Below are 25,394 nucleotides of genomic sequence, written 5' to 3'. Positions count from 1 at the left end.
ACCACCGTCACAGGGAAGAATTTCTTCCCAATATTTTGGAATTCTGCTCCCAAAAGGATGGAGATAAAAGGTGTTCCTGTGGGGAATAACCACCTCAGGCTCATTGGGGCTAAATGTGAGGCGGAAGGATGCCAGGACTGGCCAAGTGACAATCTCTGTTATGCAGCCCCACTTTAAATCCACCTGCTTTTCAAAATATGTCACTTCTTTCTCTGATTCCACCAGCTATTAGACAGAAAATTCTTATTCCCTTCTTTACAGCTGATCTGAACCAAATATGAAGATTTATCCCATGGCACAAACTGTCCCAGGATGGGAACAGCCAAGGAAATCCTGCCCTTGAACCAGCAGAAGAGGACGATGATTGTTCTCACATTCTTTATTATTTAAAAAAAAAAGAACAAAACCAACATTAAATTAAATAAATTACAAACATTTCTGAGCTGGTTATACATCATGCATTTACCAAGTAAGGCTTCAGAGCCAAAACACAACAACCTCACCGTTACTTAAAAGCGATAAAAGGAATATTTTTACTGGAAGTGAAAATATTTCACCAGCATGACTTTGAGCTCCCCTAATTCCTGCCCAGGCACTTGGGAATTATGACTTTGGCCACACTGTGCCTCCAGCAGTTGCATTTATTGCCAGAACTCACCCAGAATTTGGCTACAGAAATGGGTTTTCCTTCTGCCTGGGTCATGATTTGCCTCTTTTCTGTTTTTTCTGAGCCAGTTCTGGTGCCATCCCATCTCATTTCTCGTAGGAATTTCAGGAAACCCAGTCTGGTTTAAGGCTGTGCTCTGAGGATTTCTGGTTTTGTGCTGTCAGACCCCAGGCTGGGAAATGAATCCTGAATGAAGAGTTGGGAACTGGCACTGCCACCTCAGAGACCCAAAAATATTGATCAGGACAGTTTCTGGTTGCTCTGCACCGATTTCTTTGTTGCCTTTCCTTCAAAATTGGCACTTTTTAAAAGGAGCACTGAGGCAGTACAAAAGGAATCACCCTCAAAGACAATTTAAGAGACTTAATCTCTTGATTTTACCTTGTAAAACAAGCTATACATGCAGATTTTTTGTTGTTTAACCTTAAAATAAGTGATAACCATCAGCTAACAGGGTTTTCTGCCCTCCTTTGGTTTTATTACTCTCTCCTGCACCACATAATCAGAAATTGAGGTAGAGAAATGGTGACTTGGTTATTGAGATGTTACATAAAACCAAACTGGCAGGGTGCTGCTGTTGTTTCCTTTAGTGGCTGCCTAGCAAGGATGGTTTTCCTTAAAAATGAGACATCTGGGAGCTGCAGGAAAGCCCCACATTCTCTTCCCAGGAAGCCTCCAGCAATCAGCTCAATAACATCTGTGTACTTAAACTGTACACTAAAGCTTGCTTGTATTTGTAATATTATAGAGTATTAAAATAGAAATAGCATTTTAAAATATAATCTGTTTTATGTACTCAATCCACTGTGCAGGCAGGAATTCTCATTTCTGAGTATGACCCTGTCCTATTAACAAGGAAAAAAATTCTGTATTTCAGAATTTAGCCCTGCTGAGAGAGTCCTGAGGTTTTTGGGGTGTCAGAAATCCAGCAGTGTTGGAGGCAGTGTTTTTTTGGGGATGCTGGGACACAGGAGGGGCAGAGGGGAATTTGGGGGTCAGTGCACATCAGAGAGCAGCAGAGCTGGCACTGCCACACCTCAGCAGAGCCACTGCTGCTCGTGGAACCCTGAAAGGCTTCCAGTGTTTGCTTCATTCCACTTCAAGGGGAGAGAGGGAGGAGGGAGAGGGAAGGAGCAGGATGCACAGATGATGCCATTCCAGAAGGATTTTGTGGGACAGAGGGGTGGCTGAGCATCCCCCAGGTTCAGGCAGCTGCCTCCAGCCGAGCTGCACTTCTGTAATCCATCAGAATCCACCAGAATACATCAGAATCCACCAGAATCCATCTCCTGAGCTTCCCCAGGGGCTGCTGCCTGCTCCACAGTCCTTGCTCCACAGCAGAGCAGGGAGGGTTTGGCAGTTCTGGACGTGGTGGCCTCGATGCAAACCTTTGTGTCCCCAATAGAAGAGCAGCTCTCCAGGGTGGGGTGGGACAGAAAAGTCTCCTCTGGAGGGTTTGCCTGGTGCTCACAGAGCTGTCTGGGTCTCTGAGTGGAACATGCTTCCAAACATCTCCTAAAGGGCACAGAGGATGGGCAGGGTCAGGGCTGGTGGCAGGGCACAGCTCGGTGGCATTGTCACACAAACACCCCCAGCAGCTCCAGCCCTTGCTCCAAGCTTCCCCAGCTGTCCATGCCCAGCTGGAAGGGCAGCAGGGAGGGCATCTCCTCCCAAATCTCTGCAGCATTTACAAATCCTGTGCTGAAAATCTTCACTGATGGCTCTTTATTTTTTGTGCAGGCTCCCCCCAGTGTGTGAAGAGCACAGGTCTGACAGAGCCTGAGCTGTGTGGCCAGGAATGATTGAAGGATTCCTCTGTGGGGTGACCTACCTGCTCCTCATCCAGGGGCCTTCCAGACCTCCTCAAGACAGGGATTTAAAATTATAGCTGCAATTAACTTCCTGAACTTAGTCTCAGATGATTTCCCATCTAATCAATCCCAATTAGAAGCTGTGATTTCTGCCTCATACCCCAACCCCTGGCACTGCAACTCACCTCCTCCAGGTTCTTGTACTCTGCACTGCTCTCATCCACAGACTCATCATAGATGGAGAGCTCTGTCTGGGTCGGCCTCTGTGCAGGGAAAATAAATGAGCAGAGTGCAGGGTGAAAAGGAATGAAAACAATGATTAAGCCAGGCCTAAAAGGTGACAATGCTCTGGGGGAAATGCCAGGAGAAGGGGCACAGGAGGAGCCCTGCTCCAGGTTTATCTGCTGTGACTGGGAAGGTGTTTGCCTGTGGCTCTGGTGTGACAGGAGACACCTTAACTGGTGCTGGGGAGGTAACTGGTGCTGCTGATGCTGGTGCAACTGGTGCTGCCTCACAATTCCTCCTGTTCTCCTCCCACCCATGGAGCATTCATGGATGCCAGGACTATTCCTGCCTTCATTTCTTCATCACTGAGGGCCAAATTCTGCCTCTGCCTGTTCCAACCAGCCCCAAACTGAGGGCACAGTGCTGGAACAGCTCTCCTGGCTTCTCCAGGCTAGGACAACACTCATCCCTCAGCTGAGGGTTTGTGTAAAACATTGACACTTCTGAGCTCCCATGGAAATCCAAGGTGCTCAGCCTGTACATGACAACTGGAAATTTCAATATTTTCCTGGATTTAGACCTTTTCCACTTGAGATAAAGAAGCTTCTTTAGGTTCTTCCATTTTGTAACACAGCCTGGAAGCCAAACTGGAGAATCCTGTGGGCTGGGGAGAGAATTTACCTCTTCCAAGACGGGTGGGTGGACAAAATCTCTGATACTGGCCAGTGCAAACAAAACAGCATCGTGGATGGTGAGGAAGATGTGACTTCGGTCCAGGCCTCCTTCCTCAAAAACTCCCCCTGTGCTGATGTCATTGTACACCTGGGCTGGAGAAAGGACAGAGCTGAGCAAGCAGGAGAGCAGAGGAGGAATCTGGAGGTGTGGGTGGCTGCTGGGGTCCTCTGAGCTAAGGCAAGGCTCAGAAGAAGGAGATTTGCAGCAGAAATTAGTGTGGGGATTTGTTTTTGTGCATGTTGAGTGTGGAGAGGTTCCAGCCTTATTTCCCAAATGAAAGCACTCATTTCACACACAGAGAACAGGGATTCTCTTTCCTTTCTTCTCTTATTTTATCTAGTGCAGCAAAGGACTTCTCACAGTTTGAATAAAGAACAGAAAAAGATCTGCTGCTTGTCAGGAGCTCAGAAATGGGGGAAGATCCCATGGAAATGTGGTTTTTTGGGAATTCTTACCATGCACATTTGCCAAGAACACTTTAATCCCAATCTTCTGGTAACTGGAACACAACTGGAAGGGATGAGATGGGAGAGAGAGGATTAAAAACACTGCTGCTCCAGGCATAAAGTCTTTTATCAGGCTGAAGGAGAAAATCAGGGATGCAGGAGAAGTTCCATTCAATAGTGGATTATAAATACGTAAATAAAATATGGAAAATAGGAAAATAAAAAAAAATAAACACCAGGAGAAGCTCCCTGCTGCCTGGCCGTGCTGGCAGAGCCCAGAACTCACCTTGCTGAGCGCTTTTGTGCCCATCAGGTCCACAAAGCACACCCCACTCATGTCCAGGATGATGGTGTGGAAGCTGATGTAGGGCGATGCTGCCAGGACGGGGTCGGGGCTGCCCTGCAGGGTGGGGCTGCCCAGCTCCCCAGGGCTCTGCCCTGGCCCAGCCCCGGGGCCAGCAGGGTGGAATGTGATGTAGGAGATGCTGGCACCGTTAGCAGAGGTCTGGTTGTTGTTGGTGTCTGTTGGAGAGGCGCTCTCAAAATCCTTCTGGAGCTCTTGCAAGGACAAGGTCTGGGGCAGAGCAGAGGTGCAGAGTCAGGGCAGGGCACAGGGCACAGGGCAACTCTCCCCACTGATATGAAGGGTTTTAATCTGGGTTAACTCCAGCCTGGCTGCCCCTTGGGGCTGGATTTAGGATAATTTATATGATTTGTGTCCAAACTGCTCAGCATGGCAAACAAGCAGGGCTGGGGTCACTGAGGAAGGGGCACCTTGGGGCTGAGCTGTTGGCACATCCCCAGAGAAAGAGGCCAAAGCTGCCTGGTTCCTGCAGATTGTTCACCATGCTCCCATCCCAGCCTCCTCCCCAGCTCCCAGCCATCCCCAGAGAAAGAGGCCAAAGCTGCCTGGTTCCTGCAGATTGTTCACCATGCTCCCATCCCCTGCTCCCAGCCATCCCCAGAGAAGGAGGCCAAATCTGCCTGGTTCCTGCAGATTGTTCACCATGCTCCCATCCCAGCCTCCTCCCCAGCTCCCCAGCTCCCAGCCATCCCCAGAGAAGGAGGCCAAAGCTGCCTGGTTCCTGCAGATTGTTCACCATGCTCCCATCCCCTGCTCCCAACCATCCCCAGCTCTCCTGCACCTCAAGGTTTGGGGAGGAATGGAGGTGTAGGAGGGGAGGAAAGGGGATGAGAGGTGGGAGATGAGGCCAGGAAAACAGTGCAGAAAATCCCATATCAGGAGGAGCTGTTTGATGGGGACTTGGGGCCGTTCTCATGGACACAGGGATGGTTTTGGGAACTCAGGAGCTGGGTTACCTTGCTCTCCTTCAGCAGGAATTTTGGGAGCTTTGCTGGTGGTTGTGCTGTGCTCTTTGCCTGCCGTTTCACAAATTTCCTCCTGGCCAAGTACACCTTGCCAGGATCCACCCCTGTCTGGGGGAAAAAGAGATTTTTCTTTAAAAATCTGTTCCAGGAGTCAGGAGCTTCTGCTCCTTCCCTGGCATTTCCCAGCTGTGCACTGCAGTGGGGCGATCCTGATGGCATCCAAACATCTCCTGGAGCTCAGGGAACCTGCACAGGCAGGGAGAGACTTGGGATAGCAGGATACCCCTGCTCTGGCAGAGCTTGGAGGAGGAACCTGCCAGGATTTGGGCACAACCTCTAAAATGAGCTCTGCAAACCGTCCTGAGCATCAGGGAGAGGAGGATTGAGGATGTGACCATCATTCATGATCACCCACAGCTTAATTACCCCCTGTAGCAACACAGGAGAGAGCAAGGGTGGTTTGGGCCTGGCTGCAGGCAGGGATTTGCTGAGGAATTGCTCACCTTGGCTATGATTTTCTCACGGAATATCTCCGAGTTGGCGAAATACAGCGGCGAGCAGTAGGTGACGATTTTAATCCCATTAATTTCATGGACCTGCAGCAGAGACAGGAGCTCAGAGCAAGCCTGGCCACCAGGGGCAAAGAACAGCGTTTTCTCTGAGGATGATTTTATCTTCAGCTCACCTTGTTGTAGGTTTTGGGGTTCTTGTAGATGTCAGTGGAAATCACCTGGCCCAGGGCAGAGCCGTTGCGGCTGCAGAAAAGAAAAGAAGGGATCAGAAAAGAAGGGATCAGAATTAGGGGAAAGAAAACTTCTGTTTCACATTCCACCCCAGGATTTGTGCATTTGCTTTGTGCAAATTTCATCTCTGCAGAAACTACAGGGCACAAAAAAAAGAGTATTTTGAGATGCCAGACTGGGAAATGTTAATAAAGGGTTTTGATGGATTAAAAGTGGTGTGAAGACCTCCCAGCACACAGACAGGGCTCGCTCTTCTCGTGCTGGGAACTGTGTGGGGTGAAGCAAATACCTCGAGGCTTCCCCTTGCCCTGGGATGTGCAGGGGAGCGGGAATGCAGGCACTGAATTGCCATTCCTGTTTGCACATTCCGGGCAGGACACCTGCACTCCCCGGGGCTCCTGCCGCGCGTTCCGCGGGCCAGAGGTCGCTCCTAAAAAATCACCTGTCCCCTCCTTGTGCCCCTGGGAGAGCTCCCGTGCTTCTTGTGGCCAGCAGCTACTTACAACTGGGTGTGGAAAACCACCACGAGCACGGAGAATCCCACGCCCACCGCCACTCCGTAGGGCAGGCTCAGGAAGAACGCGGAGAGGAAGCTCACGAGCCAGACCAGCTGCAGGGAGAGAGGGGAGAGAAGGACATGGCAGGGGTTTGGGGGAACCATGGGCTGGGGGAAATGGATGGGAACATGGATGGGCAGGAAGGAAATGGATGGGGAAGAAGGAAATGGGATGGGGAGGAAGAAATAAAAGGGATGGGCACGAAGAAATAGAAGGGATGGGGAGGAAGGAATAAATGGGATGGGCATGAAGAAATAAATGGGATTGGGAGGAAGAAATAAATGGGATGGGCATGAAGAAATAAATGGGATGGGCACGAAGAAATAAATGGGATGGGGAGGAAGAAATAAATGGGATGGGCATGGAGAAATAAATGGGATGGGGAGGAAGAAATAAATGGGATGGGGAGGAAGAAAATGGGTGGGGAAGAAGAAAATGGGATGGGGAGGAAGAAAATGGGATGGGCACGAAGAAATAAAAGGGATGGGCATGAAGAAATAAAAGGGATGGGGAGGAAGAAATAAAAGGGATGGGCACAGAGAAATAAATGGGATGGGCACAAAGAAATAAATGAGATGGGCACAAAGAAATAAAAGGGATGGGCACGAAGAAATAAATGGGATGGGCACAAAGAAATAAATGGGATGGGGAGGAAGAAATAAAAGGGATGGGCACAAAGAAATAAATGGGATGGGCACAACGAAATAAAAGGGATGGGCACAAAGAAATAAAAGGGAGGGGGAACAGGGATAGGGAATAGTGATAGAGAACATCAGGGATGGGGAACATCAGGGATGAGGAACATCATGGATGGGATAATGGCTCTGTGCTGCAATCCTGGACTCTCAAACCCTCCCAGCTCCACACCAATAGGCCAAACCCTGAATCCTGCAGCTGTTGCAGTTTGCTGAATATTTTAGATTGAACCATCCTTGCTGGGAAGTTGCCAGGAGCCCCTCAGTTTCTCTCCTGCCATAAAATCAGCCAGGACATTTATCCACTGTGTTCATTCCATCCAAAAGGATCAGCCTGGCTGGTGAGGATCCTGCAGATGCCATCACCTGCTGCTCCCTGCTCCAGCCCCCAGCAGCTCAGAAAATACCAGAAATAATCTCTCTGAAAAGTGCCTGAGCACTGCTGGAAATGGCCTGAACACAGAGAGGGTTTGATGGCCAAGTGTGACAGAGGAGACCAGAGCCTGCCCCCCTCCAGCTCAGAGCTCTGCCTTTTGTCTTTTTGATGTGTTAGCACTCAAGCATCTCACTCCACATGAGACCAGTCCTGCCCTGCACTTAAACATCCCATCTGAAAATCATCATCAGGTTGTTTTAATCCCATCCTCAAGATTAATAAAAACTAACATTTAGACCTTGGATGGACAAGGTAACTTTGATGACTTCAGTAGCTTCATTTATATTAATTTTGTGTATAAATGGCAAGGAAGAGCATCTCTCCATCCATCCATCCCTCCATCCATCCATCCATCCCTCCATCCATCCCTCCATCCATCCATCCCTCATCCATCATCCATCCATCCATCATCCATCCATCCATCCATCATCCATCCATCATCCATCCATCCATCCATCCATCCATCCATCATCCATCCATCCATCCATCCCTCCATGGATCCATGGATCCATCCATCCATCCATCCATCCATCCATCCATCCATCCATCATCCATCCATCATCCATCCATCCATCCATCCATCCATCCATCCATCCATCCATCCATCATCCATCCATCATCCATCCATCCATCCATCCATCCATCCATCCATCCATCCATCATCCATCATCCATCCATCCCTCCATCCATCCATCCATCATCCATCCATCCATCCATCCATCCATCCATCCATCCATCCATCCCTCCATCCATCCCCCCAGGCTTGGTTAGAATTAGCTGGAATCAGCTGTCCTGGAACACCACCAGCATCGAGGTGATGAACACCAATGGTCTGACATCACCCAGGAATGGTGCTCCCCATTTTGGGACAGAATCTAGTTCAAATTCCAAGGGGATTAAGGTCAGGGGAATCCCGTTCACTGCACTGGCACCTGCCAGGATGTTCCTCCACCTCCTCTCAGACCTGCTCAGGTGTCTGCCCAGGTTTTTGGGGAAAGGGACAGCAGCTTCCCCTGCCCTCAGCTGAGCCCCCAGAGCTCCCACAGCAGCAGAACCCGCTCAGAGATGTCCCCAAATCGATAACCCAGCTCCTCTCCAGCACCTGTTTGAGCAGCATTTTGGGAAAGCTCTGCATGGCTCGGGCCAGCCCCTCTGGGCAGCTGATTGCCCTGATAAGGGGCTCTGGTTTGTGGGCCCTGACAGGATATTGGCTCGGTGTCCACACACGGCCCCGAGCCGTGGGAGTCCTGTTCAAACACTGACTTTTTATGTCAGACATTTCCAAATTCCGTTCTCACTCCCCCGCCGCCCCTGCCTGGGTTTATACATCAACCAGTGCCTGGAGTCCTTATCACCCTGAAGGGCTCTCCTCGCCCTGGAGGGCCATTGTGTGAGTTTTTAAGTCATGACTCCCAGATATTGAGCAGGGCCGGTTTGGCTAGTTCTGGGCAAACAGGCTCCGCTCTTGATTGGCATTTAAACACAGCAGGTAAGAGTTCAGGCCTCTCTGATATGTGCTCTGAGCAGCAGCGTGCTCAGCTGGGCAGGACAGGCAGCACCATCTCACCAAGAGAGCCAAACCCACCTCCTGCAAGGCTCTCACACCCCAAAAAAAACCCACAAAAGACTTTTTGGGGTCTGTCCTGCTCAGGTGATGCCTCCCACCTCCCCAGGCACTCACACAGTCCAGCTTGCTCTTCTTCCACAGGTAGAAGGGGTCAGCCAGCTGCTTGAGGGAATTCTTCAGGTTCACAGCGATGAGAGCTCCCAGCACAGACTGTGGAGGAGAGGGAATGGTGTCAGCCAGGACCTGGATGTGCCACATTTGGCAGTGGATGCTTTTTTTTTGGGCCAGTCCCATCACAAGGGTGATGCTTACAAAGATCTCACTTGGCTCTGAGCAGGGTAATTTGGATGATTTTTCACTGTAATTTACATTTACATTTGCTCAGAGAAATCATAGCTGGACCAGAGCAGCTTGGAATAGTGAAAAGTGTCGCTGCCCATGGCAGGGATGAGGTTTAAGGTCCTTTCCAGCCCAAACCAGCGTGGATCTGTGTGATTGTGTGAGTGTGTGATTGCAGACAGCCGTGCAGACAGGTCCCCAGGCCAGGAACAAACCGTCCCGTTCGCATCAGGGCTTTTTGGAGCGAGGTTTGAGTGTGGAGAGCAGGTGTTGCAATGGCTCTGCCTGCACAGATGTTTGTGTTACCTTTGGAAGAGGCTCCAGGTAGATTCCCAGGGACAGCATGGTCACCATGACCACCAGAGCCACAAAGAAACTTGCCACCTGTAAAGAGGGAAGGAAATCACTTCTGCAAACATCAGGGCTCCCCAAAGCTCCCCTGGGTGTAGTCAGGGGCACAACTGGGCACTGCAGCATTTTATGTGAGAGGATGTTTGCCTCTGAAAGCAGGCAGGGGTTTGCAGATCTCACAGATAACCCTGAATTTCCTCACTGCTCAGGGGCTGCAGATTGACAGCTCTGCTTCTGTGCCCAAAGAGAGCCAAATCAGGGAGAAAATGGGCTTGGGGAGGGAGGAAATTCTGCTTCAACAGCAGCAGCCTCAAGCACTTGTGTGTGACACAGAGCTGCACAGGCAGGCTGGCAGCAGTGGGAATGGAGAGAGGAGAGGAGGAGGAAGAGTCAGAACTAACTTGGGATTTGGCTCCTGCCCCATCCACGGCCAGGGTGACAGAGAGAGCACAGCAGATGACGTGGATTTTGAAGAAGGATCCGAAGAAGTTGCTGCAGCCCAGGGCCAGCATTTCCTGTGGAGATGTGGAGAATGTCCATCAGAAAGGACAGCTCCCTTCCTGCTGAGAGCAGAGCCTGGTTTTTGTGGCTCTGAGTTCCCTGCAGTGCATCCCAGAATCTTTCCTTCCAGTAAGATCTGGGATAGGCCCTGGTGCAGCAGGGAAACCTGGAAGCACAATTCCACATAAACACGTTGTCATCTGTTGACACACTCAGGGCAGGGCTCCATGTGGTATGTGTGGCTGTTGTTGAAAGCTGCCACGGTGCCAGGGATGACAAAAGAGGATTATTTAATGTCCTGCCTCTCACAGTATCTAGGTGACACACCAGGAATCCAGGTCTTGCTCTGCTCCCTGGGAAGTGCAAGCACCTCATTGTGCTCCAGAACACAGAGTGTGGAGGGGAAGCAAGGCAGAGAGCCCAGCCTAAACCTCCTTTCCCCTTCCCACCCCTCTCCAACTCACAGCACAGAGCTGTACCAACTCCTTTCTCCCTCACATGGCACAAAGCCACGGGAGCAGCATGTCTGCTGTGAGCCCAGCACGTCTGAGCCCTCTCCCTGCACGCCCTGAGCTCTTCCCTGCACGCCTGAGAGCAAAGGGAGCAGCCCCTGGCTGCCCCAGCCCTGCTGTACCTGGTTGGGGTCCACGTCGTAGCCATGCTTGGCTGCCAGGGTCCTCCCCATGGCCAGGTTGATCACGTAGCCCACGATGGCAAGCGAGAAAGCCGTGCCCACCATGTCCTTCCACTTGCTCACCAGGGGCAGGGTGGGCTCTGGGAAGCTGCATTCAGAATGACAAGTTGTGACAGCGCTGTGCAGGGGTTGGGGGGTGTGTGGGGAGCTGCAGGGTTCAGGGATGGGGTAAGGCAGAGGATGGGTTGTGTCACAGGGCGTGCTGACACTCCTGGTGCAGCAGGGAAGAGTGAGGTGTTTTCCAGGTTGCAGGAGGAGGAAGGAAAACTGTCTGGAAGGTGAATCAGAGCTGCACAAGCACTTACCCCATGCTGATCTTCCCCACTATCGGCATCCCGTACTTGTCGGGCATGCTGAAGCTGCCCGAGATTGCCGTGGCCACGATCACCTGGAGGACAGGGAGAGAGGAACTGTGAGCAGGAAGAGCTGGGCTGGCTCAGAGCACGAACCCTGCTGCACTCCCAGAGCTGAGAGAATAAACCCAGCAGCAAGTTTGGGCTGGGGGAGGTGAGAACAGCCCAGCAGGGTTTGTTTCTTCACCCTTCATCCCCAGGGTGCAGTGCAGGGATGAGCGTGGGGATGGCCCCGTTTCTGACCCCAAACCATGTGGGGCTGTGCCACATTCACTGTGTAGGAGCTCTGCAGGGTGCAGTGCAGGGATGAGCGTGGGGATGACCCCATTTCTGACCCCAAACCATGTGGGGCTGTGCCACATTCACTGTGTAGGAGCTCTGCAGGGTGCAGTGCAGGGATGAGCGTGGGGATGGCCCCGTTTCTGACCCCAAACCGTGTGGAGCTGTGCCACATTCACTGTGTAGGAGCTCTGCAGGGTGCAGCAGTGTCCCAGGGCTGTGGGGCGAGTTTAGGGTCAGGGACAGCCCAGGTGTCACTCACAATGATGATCTCCATCGGGATGGGCATCCGGATCTTCTTCATGTACTTGAGGTTGAGCTCCTTGACAACGATCAGGAGCACAGCACTGACCAAGGCATAGACCAGGGAGGCCAGGTTGGTTTGGGGCAGCTCTTTACAAATGTCAATGAATGTCTGAAGGGGAGAGAAGAGGAGAAGGGGTCAGGGGGAGCCAGACACTCTGGACAACATGGACAGAACAATGGACAGCACTTGTTGCCACAATCAACACCCTGAGACGCGAGCAGTGCTCAAATCCCTCTGCTGAGGGATCAGCCCCCAGCCCTGGGTCTGTGCTGGTGATTTAATGCAGCTCTGGCTGCATCAGCACAGGATTCATCCATGGAAGATGCAGGAAATCATGCAGGAAATCCCAGGAATGGCCAAACCTGCTCTGAGGAAATGTTCCTGTTGCTAACAGCTCTGTCAAGCAGCACAGCTCACATCCCACCCCAAACCCCAACCCCATTTCATTATTCCTCATTAAAACCACGCTCTGGGTAGGGAACAGAGCAGCCAGGCTGTGCTGGGGCAGGGACTCCCCTTCCCTCCACCCTTCCCTGCTCTCCTGGGCCCGTTTCCCTGGCAGGGGTGGCAGGCTGGGGGGGAGGTGGCCGTGCAGAGCCCCCACTTACGTAGACAATAGCTAAGGGCCCGGTGTAGGACGGGACTGTCACGCCGAAGACGTACTTGAGCACGGAGATGAGGATCTGCAGCCCCGCCGCCGTCATGAAGCCCCTGATGAAGGACTCGGACAGGTAGATGGCCACGAAGCCAAACTGCAGGAAGCCCAGGCACAGCTAGGATGGGATAGAGGAGGTTCAGAGCAGGGCAGGGTGATGCTCTGATCCACACTCGGCAGCAGGAGGGCTCAGGGTGCCATTCCTGCATTGTCCACATAGAGAACTCCACCCTAAGACCAAAAATCCCCCAAAAAATCTCTATTTTGAGGCATCACCCACCCAGAAATGGGGTGTCTTTGAGCCATCACCACCTCTGTTCTAGGCTCTCAGTATGCTGGGGACACAGCAGAGCCTCACCTGTATGATGGCAGTGAGACAGGCCAGGGTGGCAGAGATCTCTACCCTGGGCTGGGGACACAGCAGAGCCTCACCTGTATGATGGCAGTGAGACAGGCCAGGGTGGCAGAGATCTCCAGCCTGGCCGCCTCCAGGGCCGTGGTGTTCACCCTGCTCTCGTTGGTGCTGTGGTTGAAGTACTGGAAGTCCGACTCTGGAGCCAGCTCATTGCAGATGTTGCCAACAATGATGCTGATGACAGCAAAAGTCCCTGCAGACAGCACAGGGAGGTCAGGAGCTGTGTTGAGCTGTGTTCCCTGTCCTGGAAGGCTCCTGGGCAGGTGGGGCTGTGCACAAGGAGTCACCCAGCCCATCCCCATCCCCATGGGGTCATTGGGGTGACATCCTGCAGGCAGGATCAGTGACCCCACAGAGCCCTGGCAGAGCAAACATCCCAGCTGTGCACACAGCAGCAATCCCAGCCCGCCCTGAGCTGCCCTGTGCAGACAATTCCTCACCTGGCACCATCTGATGGATGCCCCCGAGGAAGAAGTAGGTGAGCAGGGGGAAGAAGGAGGAGTAGAGCCCGTTGACAGGAGGCAGATTGGCCAGGAGGGCGAATGCCATCCCTGCAAAACACGAGGAAAATAAATCCAGGGAGCACCAGGCTGCAGACAGAGATGTAAAACACAAACCCCCTCCCAAGTGGGCATCAGCATCACCTGCAGGGTTTAACCAACTGGAAAAGGGTAATTCCCTCTTGGACAGGCAGAGAGGGACGCTGCTCACCTTGTGGCACTTGGATTGTCCCTGCACTGAGCCCGCCCAGCACATCAGGCAGGATGGAATCCTTGATCCTGTACTTGGGGAGCCACGCCAGGATCGGGAACAGGCGGAAGAGCGTGAGCTTGAGCCTGGAGGAGGAACATCTGGAAGGGACATAAAATATAAAAGCAAATGAGCAAAGAAGGGAGGGAGAAAATGAGCTGGAATTAAGGAAGGATCTTCCTAGGAATGTCTCAGCCTTTCTCCCTCACCAGATTCTGAGCTCTCTCTTTCCTGTGTTATTGTTTTCCTTTTTCTGAGGAGGGCAGATAGATTTCCAAGAACGTGAGCAGCAGAGTTATTAACCTTTGTTTGCATAACTTTAAGGTGGTATTGGTTTCAATCAGAAAGCTGAGAAAAGGAAATCCCCGCTGGAAACGCTAAAAAAACATAATCCACACACCCCTACATCACCAATTGTGCTTTTTCCACTATTAAAAAACCCCCTTGGAAAACAGGAGCCCAAATCCCAAATGAACTCAGTGCAAACTGTTCTGCTGAGAAAGGAGCCACCAATTCCATTTTCTTCAGCCCAATTTGCATTTCTCCCATACCTTGGAACCCCTGAAGACCGTGGCTGCCCATGATAAAAACGGGATGTGTGTTCCCAAATCTGAATTATAGTGCCCCAATCCCTGACTCAATCTGGATCAGCTTTCCCTGTTACCTGAAAAGGTTTCTCAGTTTCTCCCCGACGGGGTAAGTTCTGGTTTTCTTCTCAAACTCCTGGTCAAAGAGGCTGACAGAGTAGGCAGGACGCTCGATGGCATAGCGAGGCCTGGCCTGGCTCATCTCTGCATCATTTGGATTAAAAAAAAAAAAAACAGAAAAAAAAAGGAAAAAAAATATTAAAAAATAGAAAGCGCAAAGGCAAGAATGTGGAGTTGGCCCCACCTGCGGAATAACAGCGGACACCTCCAGCGTCTGGAGCCCTCCCCGAGCCTCTCCACCCTAAATAGTTTCCCCGTGGCAGAGAGGCAGGTCCTGGGAGTGGCTTCTCCCAGCTCCAGGGGCTGCTGCAGCTCCCGGCCCCGGAGCGCTCCCGGCTCCTGGAGGTGATGCTGATGAGCGCTGCTAACGAGCGCTGCCTGCCCAGGGACCTGGATTGCCGGGCAGGGGGGTTAATCCCGGCTCCGGCAGCGCCTTTGTGCCTCGGGCCAGGCACTTGACCTTTCCCATGGCTCGGTTTCACCATCGCCAGGGCTGGCGAGGCTTTGCCGGGCTGGTTCGCCTCGGTGGTTGATGCTGGAACGGGGATGGAGGGCTGGATGGCACCGAGGGGTTCCTGCCATCCTGGTCAGTATTTTATAGCATTCCACACCATTCCACATCATTCCACACCATTCCACACCATTCCATACCATTCCACACCATTCCACATCATTCCCAGCCCTCTCTGGCCGTGGGTGCGTGCCCGCTCTCCTCTAGGAAGTGATGCTCAGGGAGATAACTGTAGCTAACTCATGGCAGTGATGAAGATGCCCAAACATCCCATCAGACCAGTCCTGGCCGGTATCTGGGTCTCAGCAGGGGGATGATGAACCTCAGCCATCCCTCATTTCACCAGAGGTGCCTGGGGAGAGGGGACAATCACCCCAAACTGGGAGGGGAGGGAGGAAGTGGTCAGATATAAAACCAGGATCTCGGTAATTATTTGTGTCTTGTGTATCTAAGTGGGTCATTGCCCAACACAGGAGGAGAAGAGGGGGTGGAAAAAGCTGGTGATTCAGGCAGGAGAATGGATCCAGAAACAACATCCAGGTTGCTGAGGGTTTACGGGGTGATCTGAATGTGCCAGAGCCTCCCCTCCCCTCTCCTGAAAGTCAGGGCACGCCTTGACATCGAGCCTGGGGACACCAGGGTGAGCAAAATGTCACCGCAGGACTGCTGAGAGCCCTTGGAGTGGAGCACAGGAGGAGGTTGTGGCAGAGCAGGGCAGGAAGGAAAGGATGATGCAGGGAGCCGAAACTTTGGGGAGAATTTAGGTCAGCAGAATCATTATGCAAATAGCAACTAATGGGTCCAGAAAGGGAGGTCATCACCCCCACTCCTTCAGAGATCACAGGGGCCATCCAGAGCTCTGCTGTAAAACTGCGGGGTGTTGGTGATTCCAGGGATTTGTGATTCACAGATTCCAGCTCTGAGCTGCTTGGGAGGGACCCCAGCCCACGGCTTTGGAGCAAAGAGGAGACCTGAGCCTCTCCTGCAGTGCCAGGTGCCTGATCCATGCCCTCTGCAGGGCATCCCTGCTCCTTTTCCTCTGCAGTGACCCCTCCAGGAGCAAGGACGAGCTTTGCCTTTGGATCACAGCGCTCAGCAGTGTCCTGGGCTCCTCCCAGCCCCTCATGCCTGAAGGCTGTCTGATGCACAGTCACGGTTTTCCCACATTTCCCGTGATCCTGTGGCTGTTCCCAGCCTTGCTCCCAGCCCCACAGCTCTGCTCAGAATTTCCAGTTCTCCTTGGTGAATATTTTGTCAGTCCAGACTCAGCAACAGCTTCTGAGGGCTGATAAACCCACCCGAGCTCCTGGTGGTCTCTCCATCCCTTCTGCCAATTAAATCCCAGCTCTTTAATGAATTTCCCTCACTGAATCAGGAAAAAAAATAATAAACAGAGCAGGTATAGAAGGGAAAATATCCCCACGATTAAATTCCATCTTGAGCAAACAGGCTCGTGATGTCAGCGTCTCGGACAGAGTCAAGTTCTTGCCTTGGCTTATCACAGCCTTGCCCTAGATCAAACAGCAGCTGAAACCTCTGAGGTTTGGGAGTTAAAGAGCACCAGGAGCTGCGTGGCTGCTCCTGGAACAAAAGGCAAAGCCAGCTGGGCTGGTGCTGGTGGGATGAGCCCACGGCAAGCTGCAGAGCTGGTTTAAACCCTGCAGCTGGGGCAGGAGCCCGGAGCAATCCCAAGAGTGTGGAGGGGAGAGCAGAGTGCCACTCAGCTGCTGCATTGCAGGGACCAGGTTTTTCAAGATCTCTCTTCCAGTGTGAGCATGGGAATAAAGGACAAGGTCTGGGAGAAGAGCTCCAAGTGCTCCCAGGTTTCATGCAGCCCATCCCTGCAGTGAGTGATGCTCAGAAATGTAAAATTTGACCTCACTGAGTACACAAATGGGATGTGATACTCGGAGCAAACAACACATGGGAGCAGAACTGCTCTGCCCCAGCAACGTGATGTGGGTGAGCAGCGCTGTCCCAGCAGGTCCTGAGTGTCCCCTCAGCCCAGGCCTGGCTGATCCCAGCCTGGCAGCCCAAACCCGGGCACAGAGCTTTTCTCCCAGAGTCTGTCCTGCAAACTCCCTCCCCGAGCTCTTATCTGCTGTGCCCGTGCTGGTGATAGCTGTTCTTGGGAAGAGGAAAGTCACATTGGCTGCTGTTGATAGGAGCCACTGGCACAGAGCCTCTCTGCTGCGCTGACGTAGGCACAGAACGGGAGCTGCAGCCCAAGGAATGAGCCAAAATTTGGTGGGAGAGCCATCTGATCCCTGCCTTAGGGCCCAGACTGATCCCAGTGCTGCATGTGGACATTCAAGGAATGAATGTCCCATTCAGCTGGCTGCTCCTTAATTTTAGGGATTAAAAATCAGAGCTCTTGAAACAAGGCTTCCTCCTTTGCCTGCCCCCCTCTCTGTGCCCTGCTCCTTGCGCAAGGCACCCCCAGCCCTCTGTGCTGTTTGCTTCAGCCCTGGGTTCAGAGGTCCAACCTCATCCCATCCTGTGTGAATCTCCATCCCAAACACCCCTCCTGGCCCCATTGCCCAAGACAGGGCCATAAAGCAGCTCCCCCCTGTCCCCCAGCCCTGCTGGGAGAGCACAGCACAGCTGCAAGGGTTTGGTTGCAACACCAGGACAAGGTCTTGACTCCTTCAGCTCTGCAGGTGCCACAGGAGCCCTGGGGCAGCACGGTGAAGGGGCCCAGGTCCTGCAAGGTCAGCAGGGGAAGCCACAATTGCTCCCTGAGAGCTGTGTGGCACAGATTCTGCGCTCTCAGTGCCAGATGTGGCAGTGCCAGATGTGCAGCACCAGGCTCTGAGCTCAGCTCCCCCTCACCCTCCTGCACACACCCGCTCCCCTCTGCCTCTCACACCCCTCTGAGCGCCCAGGCAGGAGGAGGAGGAGGCTCCTGTCACTCACCCAGCTCAGGTATTTCAGAAGATGTTATATAATTCACCTCTACCATCAGGCACTGGCTGATCCACCCTCGCACTCTCCCCGGTCACTCCCTGCGACCTCCTGGCATTGGGAACGTGCCAGGAGCGAGTGCAGCTGCTGGACCACGCCAGGAACTCACCACCAAGGCACCTCAGAGTCTTCAGCTCGGCCATTTGGGCACAAATTCTTTTTCACATTTAACGTTTTGTTGATTTAGTTTTGTTTTACCTTTGGCTCTGGATGGCCACAGGCTTCACCTGCAAATGAACTGGTTCAGGAAGAAAAGCTGGTGGTGATAAAAACACATCTACAGTCCCACATTTCTGGCATGATTTTGGGGGAAAAAAATCATTCCCAGTAATCTGGGGAGGGGAAAGAAGCAGGGGCAGGGAAGCAGAGGTTGTGTTCAGGGAGCTGATGCCATGCACTGAGCACATTTATCCCTGGGGTTGAACCTTTTCTTTACCCATTAGAAATAGAAGACACCAGAAGAGCATATAAATCAGTTATGAAAAATATCCATGCCTTAGAAAAGGCAAAATGCCAGAATCCATAAAGTTCAGTCAAAACTTTGCTGTTCCAGTCCGTTTTCACAAGGAACCACCTGGTGATGGCTGGTGGAGTAAAGGCCAGAGGGAGAAGGGGGTGAGAGGAGGTGCAAACAGGCTCTGATGGATCTTGGGCAGGTGTGGAACGGGTCCCACAGTGCAGGGCAGGGAGGAGACATCTCTGCTTCCCTCCAGCTCCCACCTCCCATCCCCCTGCCCTGAGCTGCCCCTCGTCCCCCAGGATCTGCCCTCCCATTCCCACTCCTGTACCTTCACCACAGGCATTAAATCAGAGCTTCCTTCCTGTCCAGATCCAGTGTTTGCAGTGTTCAAGAGGTGATTTGCATCGGGGAGATGTCCCTTTTGTCGCTGTGAGTGACCCAGCCCAGCGGGCAGAGCTCTTGTGCAGCCGCTGCTGGGCCGGTGCCAATGTTTGATGTACCACTTCACACGAGTTTCTAACCAAACTAGCTCTGTGCCTGGTAACCAGCATAATAAAATCTGCAGGCATCTGCCAGCTACCGAGGGTGAAGCCGAAGAGTTTGGCTCGCAGGGTGTTTATTAAGTGAAATGTTTATATCCAGCAGCTCGGCTCCTGAGGGAGCAGGAGGATCTGCCCTGCACTGGCACCAGGCTGGACTCACTTTCCCTGGGATTTGTTTGGTTTACCCACTTGTTCCCAACCCCACCCCAGCTCTCTGCTGCTGTCAGAGCCCCATCAGCACTGGAGCTCTGTGAGGAGGGGCGAGGCACTGTGCTGTGCTTTGGGATGTCCACACATCCCATCATGATCCTCCAAAACCTTCCCTGCCCTGCTGTCCCCCCTTGCTGGGTGTGCCAGAGCAGTGCCTGACCCCAGCAGCATCCCAGCCCAGTCCCTGGAAGTGCTGTCTGCATCCCCTTGCCATGAAAAGCCAGCTGGGATGGGCAGGGGTGAAGTGGAAAGGGCGTTTGAAGGAAGGAGAAGTGAGATTTTGCTGTCCCTCAGTGCTGCAGTCTCTGCTCTCCACGTGTCTCTGACACCTTTGAGAGCAGGTGGGCAATGCAAATCTGAAGGGATTTAAAAGTTTGCAGCATTCCTGCACTGCTGGGGGATGCCTGCTGAGAGCTCACTCCTCCACATGCTCCCACCCCTGTGGATCCACTCTCAGAGAAGGAAAAACAGAAAAACATCTCTGGGGTCACCCCGTCCATGCTGTCCTGGAGGTGGAGGATGGGATGGAATTTCTGTGCTGGGAATCTCTGACCCGGGGCAGAAACACAGCGTGACCAGGACAAATGTCACTGTGACATTTGTGAGGGAGAGAGGGACAGGTCCCCAGCTCCAGGTTTAGCCTGCTTACAAATAAGGTGTGGGCAAATTTTAAATTTCATCAGGGCACAGCAGAAAGCATCCCAGCTGTGGGAGCTGTGGTTTCTCACCATGAAGCAAGGCTGAGGGGATATTTCCACCTGCCCAAACTGAACCTAAACATCCTTGAAACAGCACTGGGAGGAGCTGCAGATCCTGCACCCGCTGTGACAGGTCTCAGTCTGGGATCACTCCTCATTCCCAGCTTTAAAACTCCCTCCAAACCCAGCTGTGAGCACCAGGATGCCCTGAACAGCCCAATCCCCTTTCCTGGGCTGGATTCCTGTGCTCAGCCAGTGCTTCCCAACCTGTAGGCTCTGGGTTCAACATCCCTTTCCTCCACCCCGGGATGTGCAGCACCCAGTCTGGGCTGCAGCATCCTCAGTGCCACGCACACAAAGTTCTGCTCAGAACAAGGCTCCAGAGGCTGAGTGTTTCTCATCAGTGCTGCCTGTCCTATATCAGGCAAATCCCTCCACACATCTCAGCAGGATAAGATGGCAGGATTTATTCCAGCAATTATTAATTCACATATTTGGCTCTTCCAGCCTCTCTCTTCGTAATAAATCAAGCTGCTGGATCGTTGGTGTTGCTAATTCCTGAGTAAATCTGCCGCCGTAAATCCCCTTGGCGAAAGGAGGGAGGAAAAGAGAAGGGGAGGAAAAGGAAGGAAAAAAAAAAAAAGAAAAAAAGAAAAAAGAAGTAGCAGCTCTCCAAATAGCGCTCCTCACACCCATGGCTGTGCAAGCGGAGTGTAAATCCCCCACGCCCACCCAGACAAAGCCCCGATTGTTGAGTTACCTGCGCTCGGGGGGTGCGGATGGGGCAGGAGGTGCAGCCCGGAGCTGTGCAGAGGTCTGCGCTCAGACCTGCAGTGAGTCATTTATAAATCACCTCAGTCAAGGGGACCGAGGGCTGTGCTCGGCGCCTGATTGGCTTGGGGAGGTAATTGCGAGCAGGTACACCCGGGCTGAGCCCAGGAGATAGCCAGCGGAGATAAGGGGAGATCTGAGGAGGGAGAAGAGCTTTTTTGGATGTCCCCCCTCACCCCACCCCTTCCACTCCGGCCTGGCCCGTTTGATCCCCGCTGCGGGTCCCGGCTGGCTCGGGGTGACAATGACCCGTATTCACCTCACCCCGGCCCCCTCCCTGCCTGCCCGGGGCCGGGGGCAGCAGGAGATGCTTTTGTTGGCCGGGTGGGCAGCGGCTGCCCGGCCTTTGAGCTCCGGCCTCTCTCCGCCCCCGGGATGGACAAAGGGGCGCTTTGTGCCAGCCCCGACCCCGGGAGAGGGATCGGCAGCGGGGAGCGGAGTGGGGCTGTGTCTGTGTGTCTGTGTGTCTGTGTGTCTGTCTGTGTCTGTGTGTCTGTGTGTCTGTGTGTCTGTGTGTGTGTGTGTGTGTCTGTGGCTGTGGCTGTGGCTGTGTCTGTGGCTGTGTGTGTGTCTGTGTGTGTGTGTGTGTCTGTGTGTGTGTCTGTGGCTGTGGCTGTGGCTGTGGCTGTGGCTGTGGCTGTGGCTGTGGCCGTGTCTCATTCCCGGCTTCAAAGGGACCAGAGGAGCGGGGAAGAGAGGGGAAACCCCGCTGTGTGACCAGGAGAGAGGCTCGGGCTGTGTCCCGGGGATGCGCTGGGATGTGCGAGAGGATCGGGCTGTGTCCCAGAGATGTGCTGGGATGTCCCAGGGATGTGCGGGAGGCTCAGGAGGCTCGGGCTGTGTCTGGGATGTGTGGGAGGCTCGGGCTGTGTCCCAGGGATGTGCGGGGATGTGCGGGATGCTTGGGCTGTGTCCCAGGGATGTTCAGGATGCTCGGGCTGTGTCCCAGATGTGCGGGATGCTCGGGCTGTGTCCCAGGGATGTGCAGGAGGCTCGGGCTGTGTCCCAGGGATGTGCGGGAGGCTCGGGAGGCTCGGGCTGTGTCCCAGGGATGTGCCGGAGGTTCGGGCTGTGTCCCAGGGCTGTGTCCGGGATGTGCGGGAGGCTCGGGCTGTGTCCCGGGATGTGCGGGATGCTCGGGCTGTGTCCCAGGGCTGTGTCCGGGATGTGCGGGAGGTTCGGGCTGTGTCCCAGGGCTGTGTCCCGGGATGTGCGGGAGGTTCGGGCTGTGTCCCAGGGCTGTGTCCGGGATGTGTGGGAGGCTCGGGCTGTGTCCCAGGGCTGTGTCCGGGATGTGCGGGAGGCTCGGGCTGTGTCCCAGGGATGTGCGGGAGGCTCGGGCTGTGTCCCGGGGATGTGTCCCAGATGTGCGGGAGGCTCGGCCGGGCTATCTGCGATCAGCCTCGCAGGCACGGTGCCGGGGCAGCAGCCACGCCCGGCTCCTCCGCGCAGGGTTGGGCAGGTTCTCCCGACGCCCCCGGCGGGGCACAGCGATGAGCGGGGAGGGGCCGGGAGCTGCGGCTCGGGAGCCACCCCTGAGGTGCCACTGCGTGTCCTGGCGCGGGAGCTGCCGGGGTTTGGGGCTGGAAAAGCTCCTGTGACAGGTCAGGGAGCTGCCAGCTCAGAGGAGGGGACGGGGCTCATCGTGTCCAGTCCATGGCAGCATCACTGTACCGAGCTGCGGCCAGGATCCTGGTGCTCTTCTGCAGGATCCTGGTGCTCTTCTCCAGGATCCTGGTGCTCTTCTGCAGGATCCTGATGCTCTTCTGCAGGATCCCGATATCCTCTCGTGTCCAGGATCCTGATCTCGTGTCCAGGATCCTGATCTCGTGTCCAGGATCCTGATCTCCTCTCATGTCCAGGCTCCTGGACTCCTCTCTTATCCAGAATCCTGATCTCCTCTTGTATCAAGGCTCCTGGGCTTCTCTCCTCTCCAGGATCCTGATCTCATCTCCTTTCCTGTCCAGGCTCCTGGACTCCTCTCTTGCTTCTCCAGGCTCCTGGACTGATCTCCAGGCTCCTGAGTTCCTCTCTTTATTCTCCAGGCTCCTGGACTCCTCTCTTATCCAGAATCCTGATCTCATCTCCTCTCCTGTCCAGGCTCCTGGACTCCTTTATTCTGCAGGCTCCTGGACTGATCTCCAGGCTCCTGAGCTCCTCTCTTTCTTCTCCAGGCTCCTGGACTCCTCTCTTCCCAGAGGGATTTGAGGATGCAGGAGCCAGGTACCAGCCAGGATGCTGCAGGTGATGAGAGGAACAGGGACATCAGCACAGGGTGGGACGAGGAACGGGACAGGGACAGGTCCCCAGAGGAATTGGCCCCCAGGAGGAAGCTGCGGGGGGTTGTTTGCTGTGCAGGAATTGATCTCTCGTGTTCCCGTTGTCCCCAAGGGCAGCTTGGCACGGGATGCTCCCGGGGGTGGCTCTGCTGCCCTTCCTCCTCCGGCTGTCACCGGGATGTGCTGCTGGAAAACGATGGGAAAAGGGAGCGGGGAGAGACAGGAGGGCAGGAACACACGGCTGGGGTGGGGACAAGGGACAAGCAGCGGGGTGGCCTTTGCTCGCTCCCAGAGTGAAAATTCCGGTACCTTGTGCGCGCTCGAGGCATCAGCGGCTACTGCCAAGAAACTTCATCGTATGCAAATCAATCATCGCGTGTGGAGCACGCCAGAGGAACACCCTGCCCGAGGGAAGGGGGCTGATTCATTGCCATCTGACCGGCACAGGTAATCGTCGAGAGCAGCTGTCCCGTAAATACCATTAATAACTCATATCGAGCGGGGTTTTTAAAGGGCAGCCCGGTACACGCAGAGCCCTGTGTCCCAGCAGCAGGAGCAGCCCACGAGTGTCCCCAGGGGCTCCTCTGTGCTTTGTCACAGGACAAATCCCGGGAACACGGAGCTCCGGCATCCACAGGGATCCCACACCGCGGAAAAAGGGGAAACAGCATCCTGGAGGATGCTAATTAACATCCAGGGTTAAAACGCAGGGTTAATTAGCTGGGATGTTCGTGCCAAAAGGGACTTTTGCCATCAGGAAAGGGCATTTTTTCTAGGGAAGCTTCACAGAAGAAAGACAAAAGGTAAAATTGCAAAGCTGGCTCCTGGTGTAAGGGCAGCAGGAGCGGCGGGTGCTGCTCATCCTCTCACCTGCTCATCCCCTCACCTGCTCATCCCCTCATCCTCTCACCTGCTCATCCTCTCACCTGCTCATCCTCTCACCTGCTCTGTCCATCAGAGCACAGACAGGGCCCAGCAGAGGATGCCAGGTCCGTGGGAATGCCACTGACCCCTGGCACAGGCAGGAAATTGCTGTCTGGGCACACTGGGACACAAAACCACCCCAAAATCACTTGCTGGGATGCTGGCAGAGCTGGGCTCCAGTGGTTGAGTTTTTGTCCCCCCAGTGAAGTTCTCAGCCATGTGTGAGGTGACTTTTCCACAGGGAATGATTCCCTGTCCCATCCCAGCCCTGGTGTCCCTCCTGCACCGATGGATTCCCTTTGGATTCCTGCTGCCTGTGGCAGGAGCTGCTATTCCAAAGTCCTGCTGGGTGTGATCAGGATAAAACGAGCCCCTGCCCTACAAAGAACCCAGCCCTGTGCAGCCACCGATGGTCCTGGGGCATTTCTGGCCTGGGAGGCGCAGTCCTGGTCAAATTCCATTTTCAGTAATTATAAATACAACTGATTCTGCCTCTTTCTGCTTTGGTCAAACTTTTTTCAGTAATTATAAATACAACTGATTCTGCCTCTTTCTACTTTGGTCAAACTGCATTTTCAGTAATTATAAATACAACTGATTCTGCCTCTTTCTGCTCTGCTCAAACTCCATTTTCAGTAATTATAAATACAACTGATTCTGCCTCTTTCTGCTCTGCTCAAACTCCATTTTCAGTAATTATAAATACAACTGATTCTGCCTCTTTCTGTGCTGGCCAAACCCCCGAGGATGTGGCCACCATCAGAACATCCAGGATGGAGTGCCAGGCAGGGATGGGTGTCTGGGAAGCACCAGGAGCTGGGGAACACCCCAGGGACTCCCCAGGTCAGCCTGGAGAGCACAGATTGCTGAGCTGGTTTTTCCCTGGGCCGATAGCAGCATTCCGTGAGCTGGAATGCGCGGATGTGTTTGCAGATGATTGATTTTAGCAGATACGTGTGGCTTAATGGGGGCAATAATTGTGTGGTAATAATTCAGTGGGGCGGCAGGGCCGGGCTGTGCGTGCCCTGGGGAGGATGGGGATGATTCCTGGGAGAGGATGGGACTGCAGGGAGCCTCCCTCCCTCCCTCCATCCTTCCCTCCCTCTCCCTCTGCCATCCCCAGAGCTGCTCCTCCTTTTTGGGTGGTTTTGCTGAGAAACAAGGCTTGTGCAGGCTCAGGAGTGGGGCAGGTTTGGGATGGAGGTGCTGCAGGAGGAGCAGGGCACCCTCAGGGGAGGGAATTTGGGGTTTTCATGGGGATCTGGGAGGTGCTGAGAGATGCTGGGAGGTTCCTCACGGCTGATGTGCTGCTCAGGCTGTGACACTGCACTGGGCACAGCTGAAGCCAGGTGGGCTGTCCTGTCTGTCTGTCTGTCTGTCTGTCCCTTCAGGAGCATTCCAAACCCCTCAGCC

The 25,394-nt window shown here is 53.8% G+C and overlaps 1 protein-coding gene across 1 annotated transcript; it reads right to left on the bottom strand.

Moving 5' to 3' along the window:
- Positions 1-449: 449 nt before the first annotated feature.
- On the bottom strand, positions 450-21,219 carry SLC26A9 (solute carrier family 26 member 9). Its single transcript, XM_033079938.1, has 21 exons — positions 20,708-21,219; positions 14,520-14,646; positions 13,817-13,956; positions 13,546-13,656; positions 13,123-13,298; positions 12,644-12,808; positions 11,991-12,143; positions 11,402-11,484; positions 11,037-11,184; positions 10,303-10,416; positions 9,857-9,934; positions 9,326-9,421; positions 6,460-6,566; positions 5,899-5,968; positions 5,717-5,809; positions 5,205-5,321; positions 4,171-4,458; positions 3,894-3,948; positions 3,385-3,530; positions 2,664-2,741; positions 450-2,182 (listed from the first exon to the last, which is right to left on the bottom strand). Exons 1-21 carry the CDS (start codon positions 20,787-20,789, stop codon positions 2,135-2,137), a joined length of 2,475 nt encoding a protein of 824 aa, XP_032935829.1. The 5' UTR covers positions 20,790-21,219; the 3' UTR covers positions 450-2,134.
- Positions 21,220-25,394: the final 4,175 nt, after the last annotated feature.

Source organism: Catharus ustulatus, chromosome 25, assembly GCF_009819885.2.
Source record: "Catharus ustulatus isolate bCatUst1 chromosome 25, bCatUst1.pri.v2, whole genome shotgun sequence".
Taxonomy (NCBI): domain Eukaryota; kingdom Metazoa; phylum Chordata; class Aves; order Passeriformes; family Turdidae; genus Catharus; species Catharus ustulatus.
Note: the sequence above shows the minus strand (reverse complement) of the source record. Positions and strands in the feature narration are given on the sequence as shown.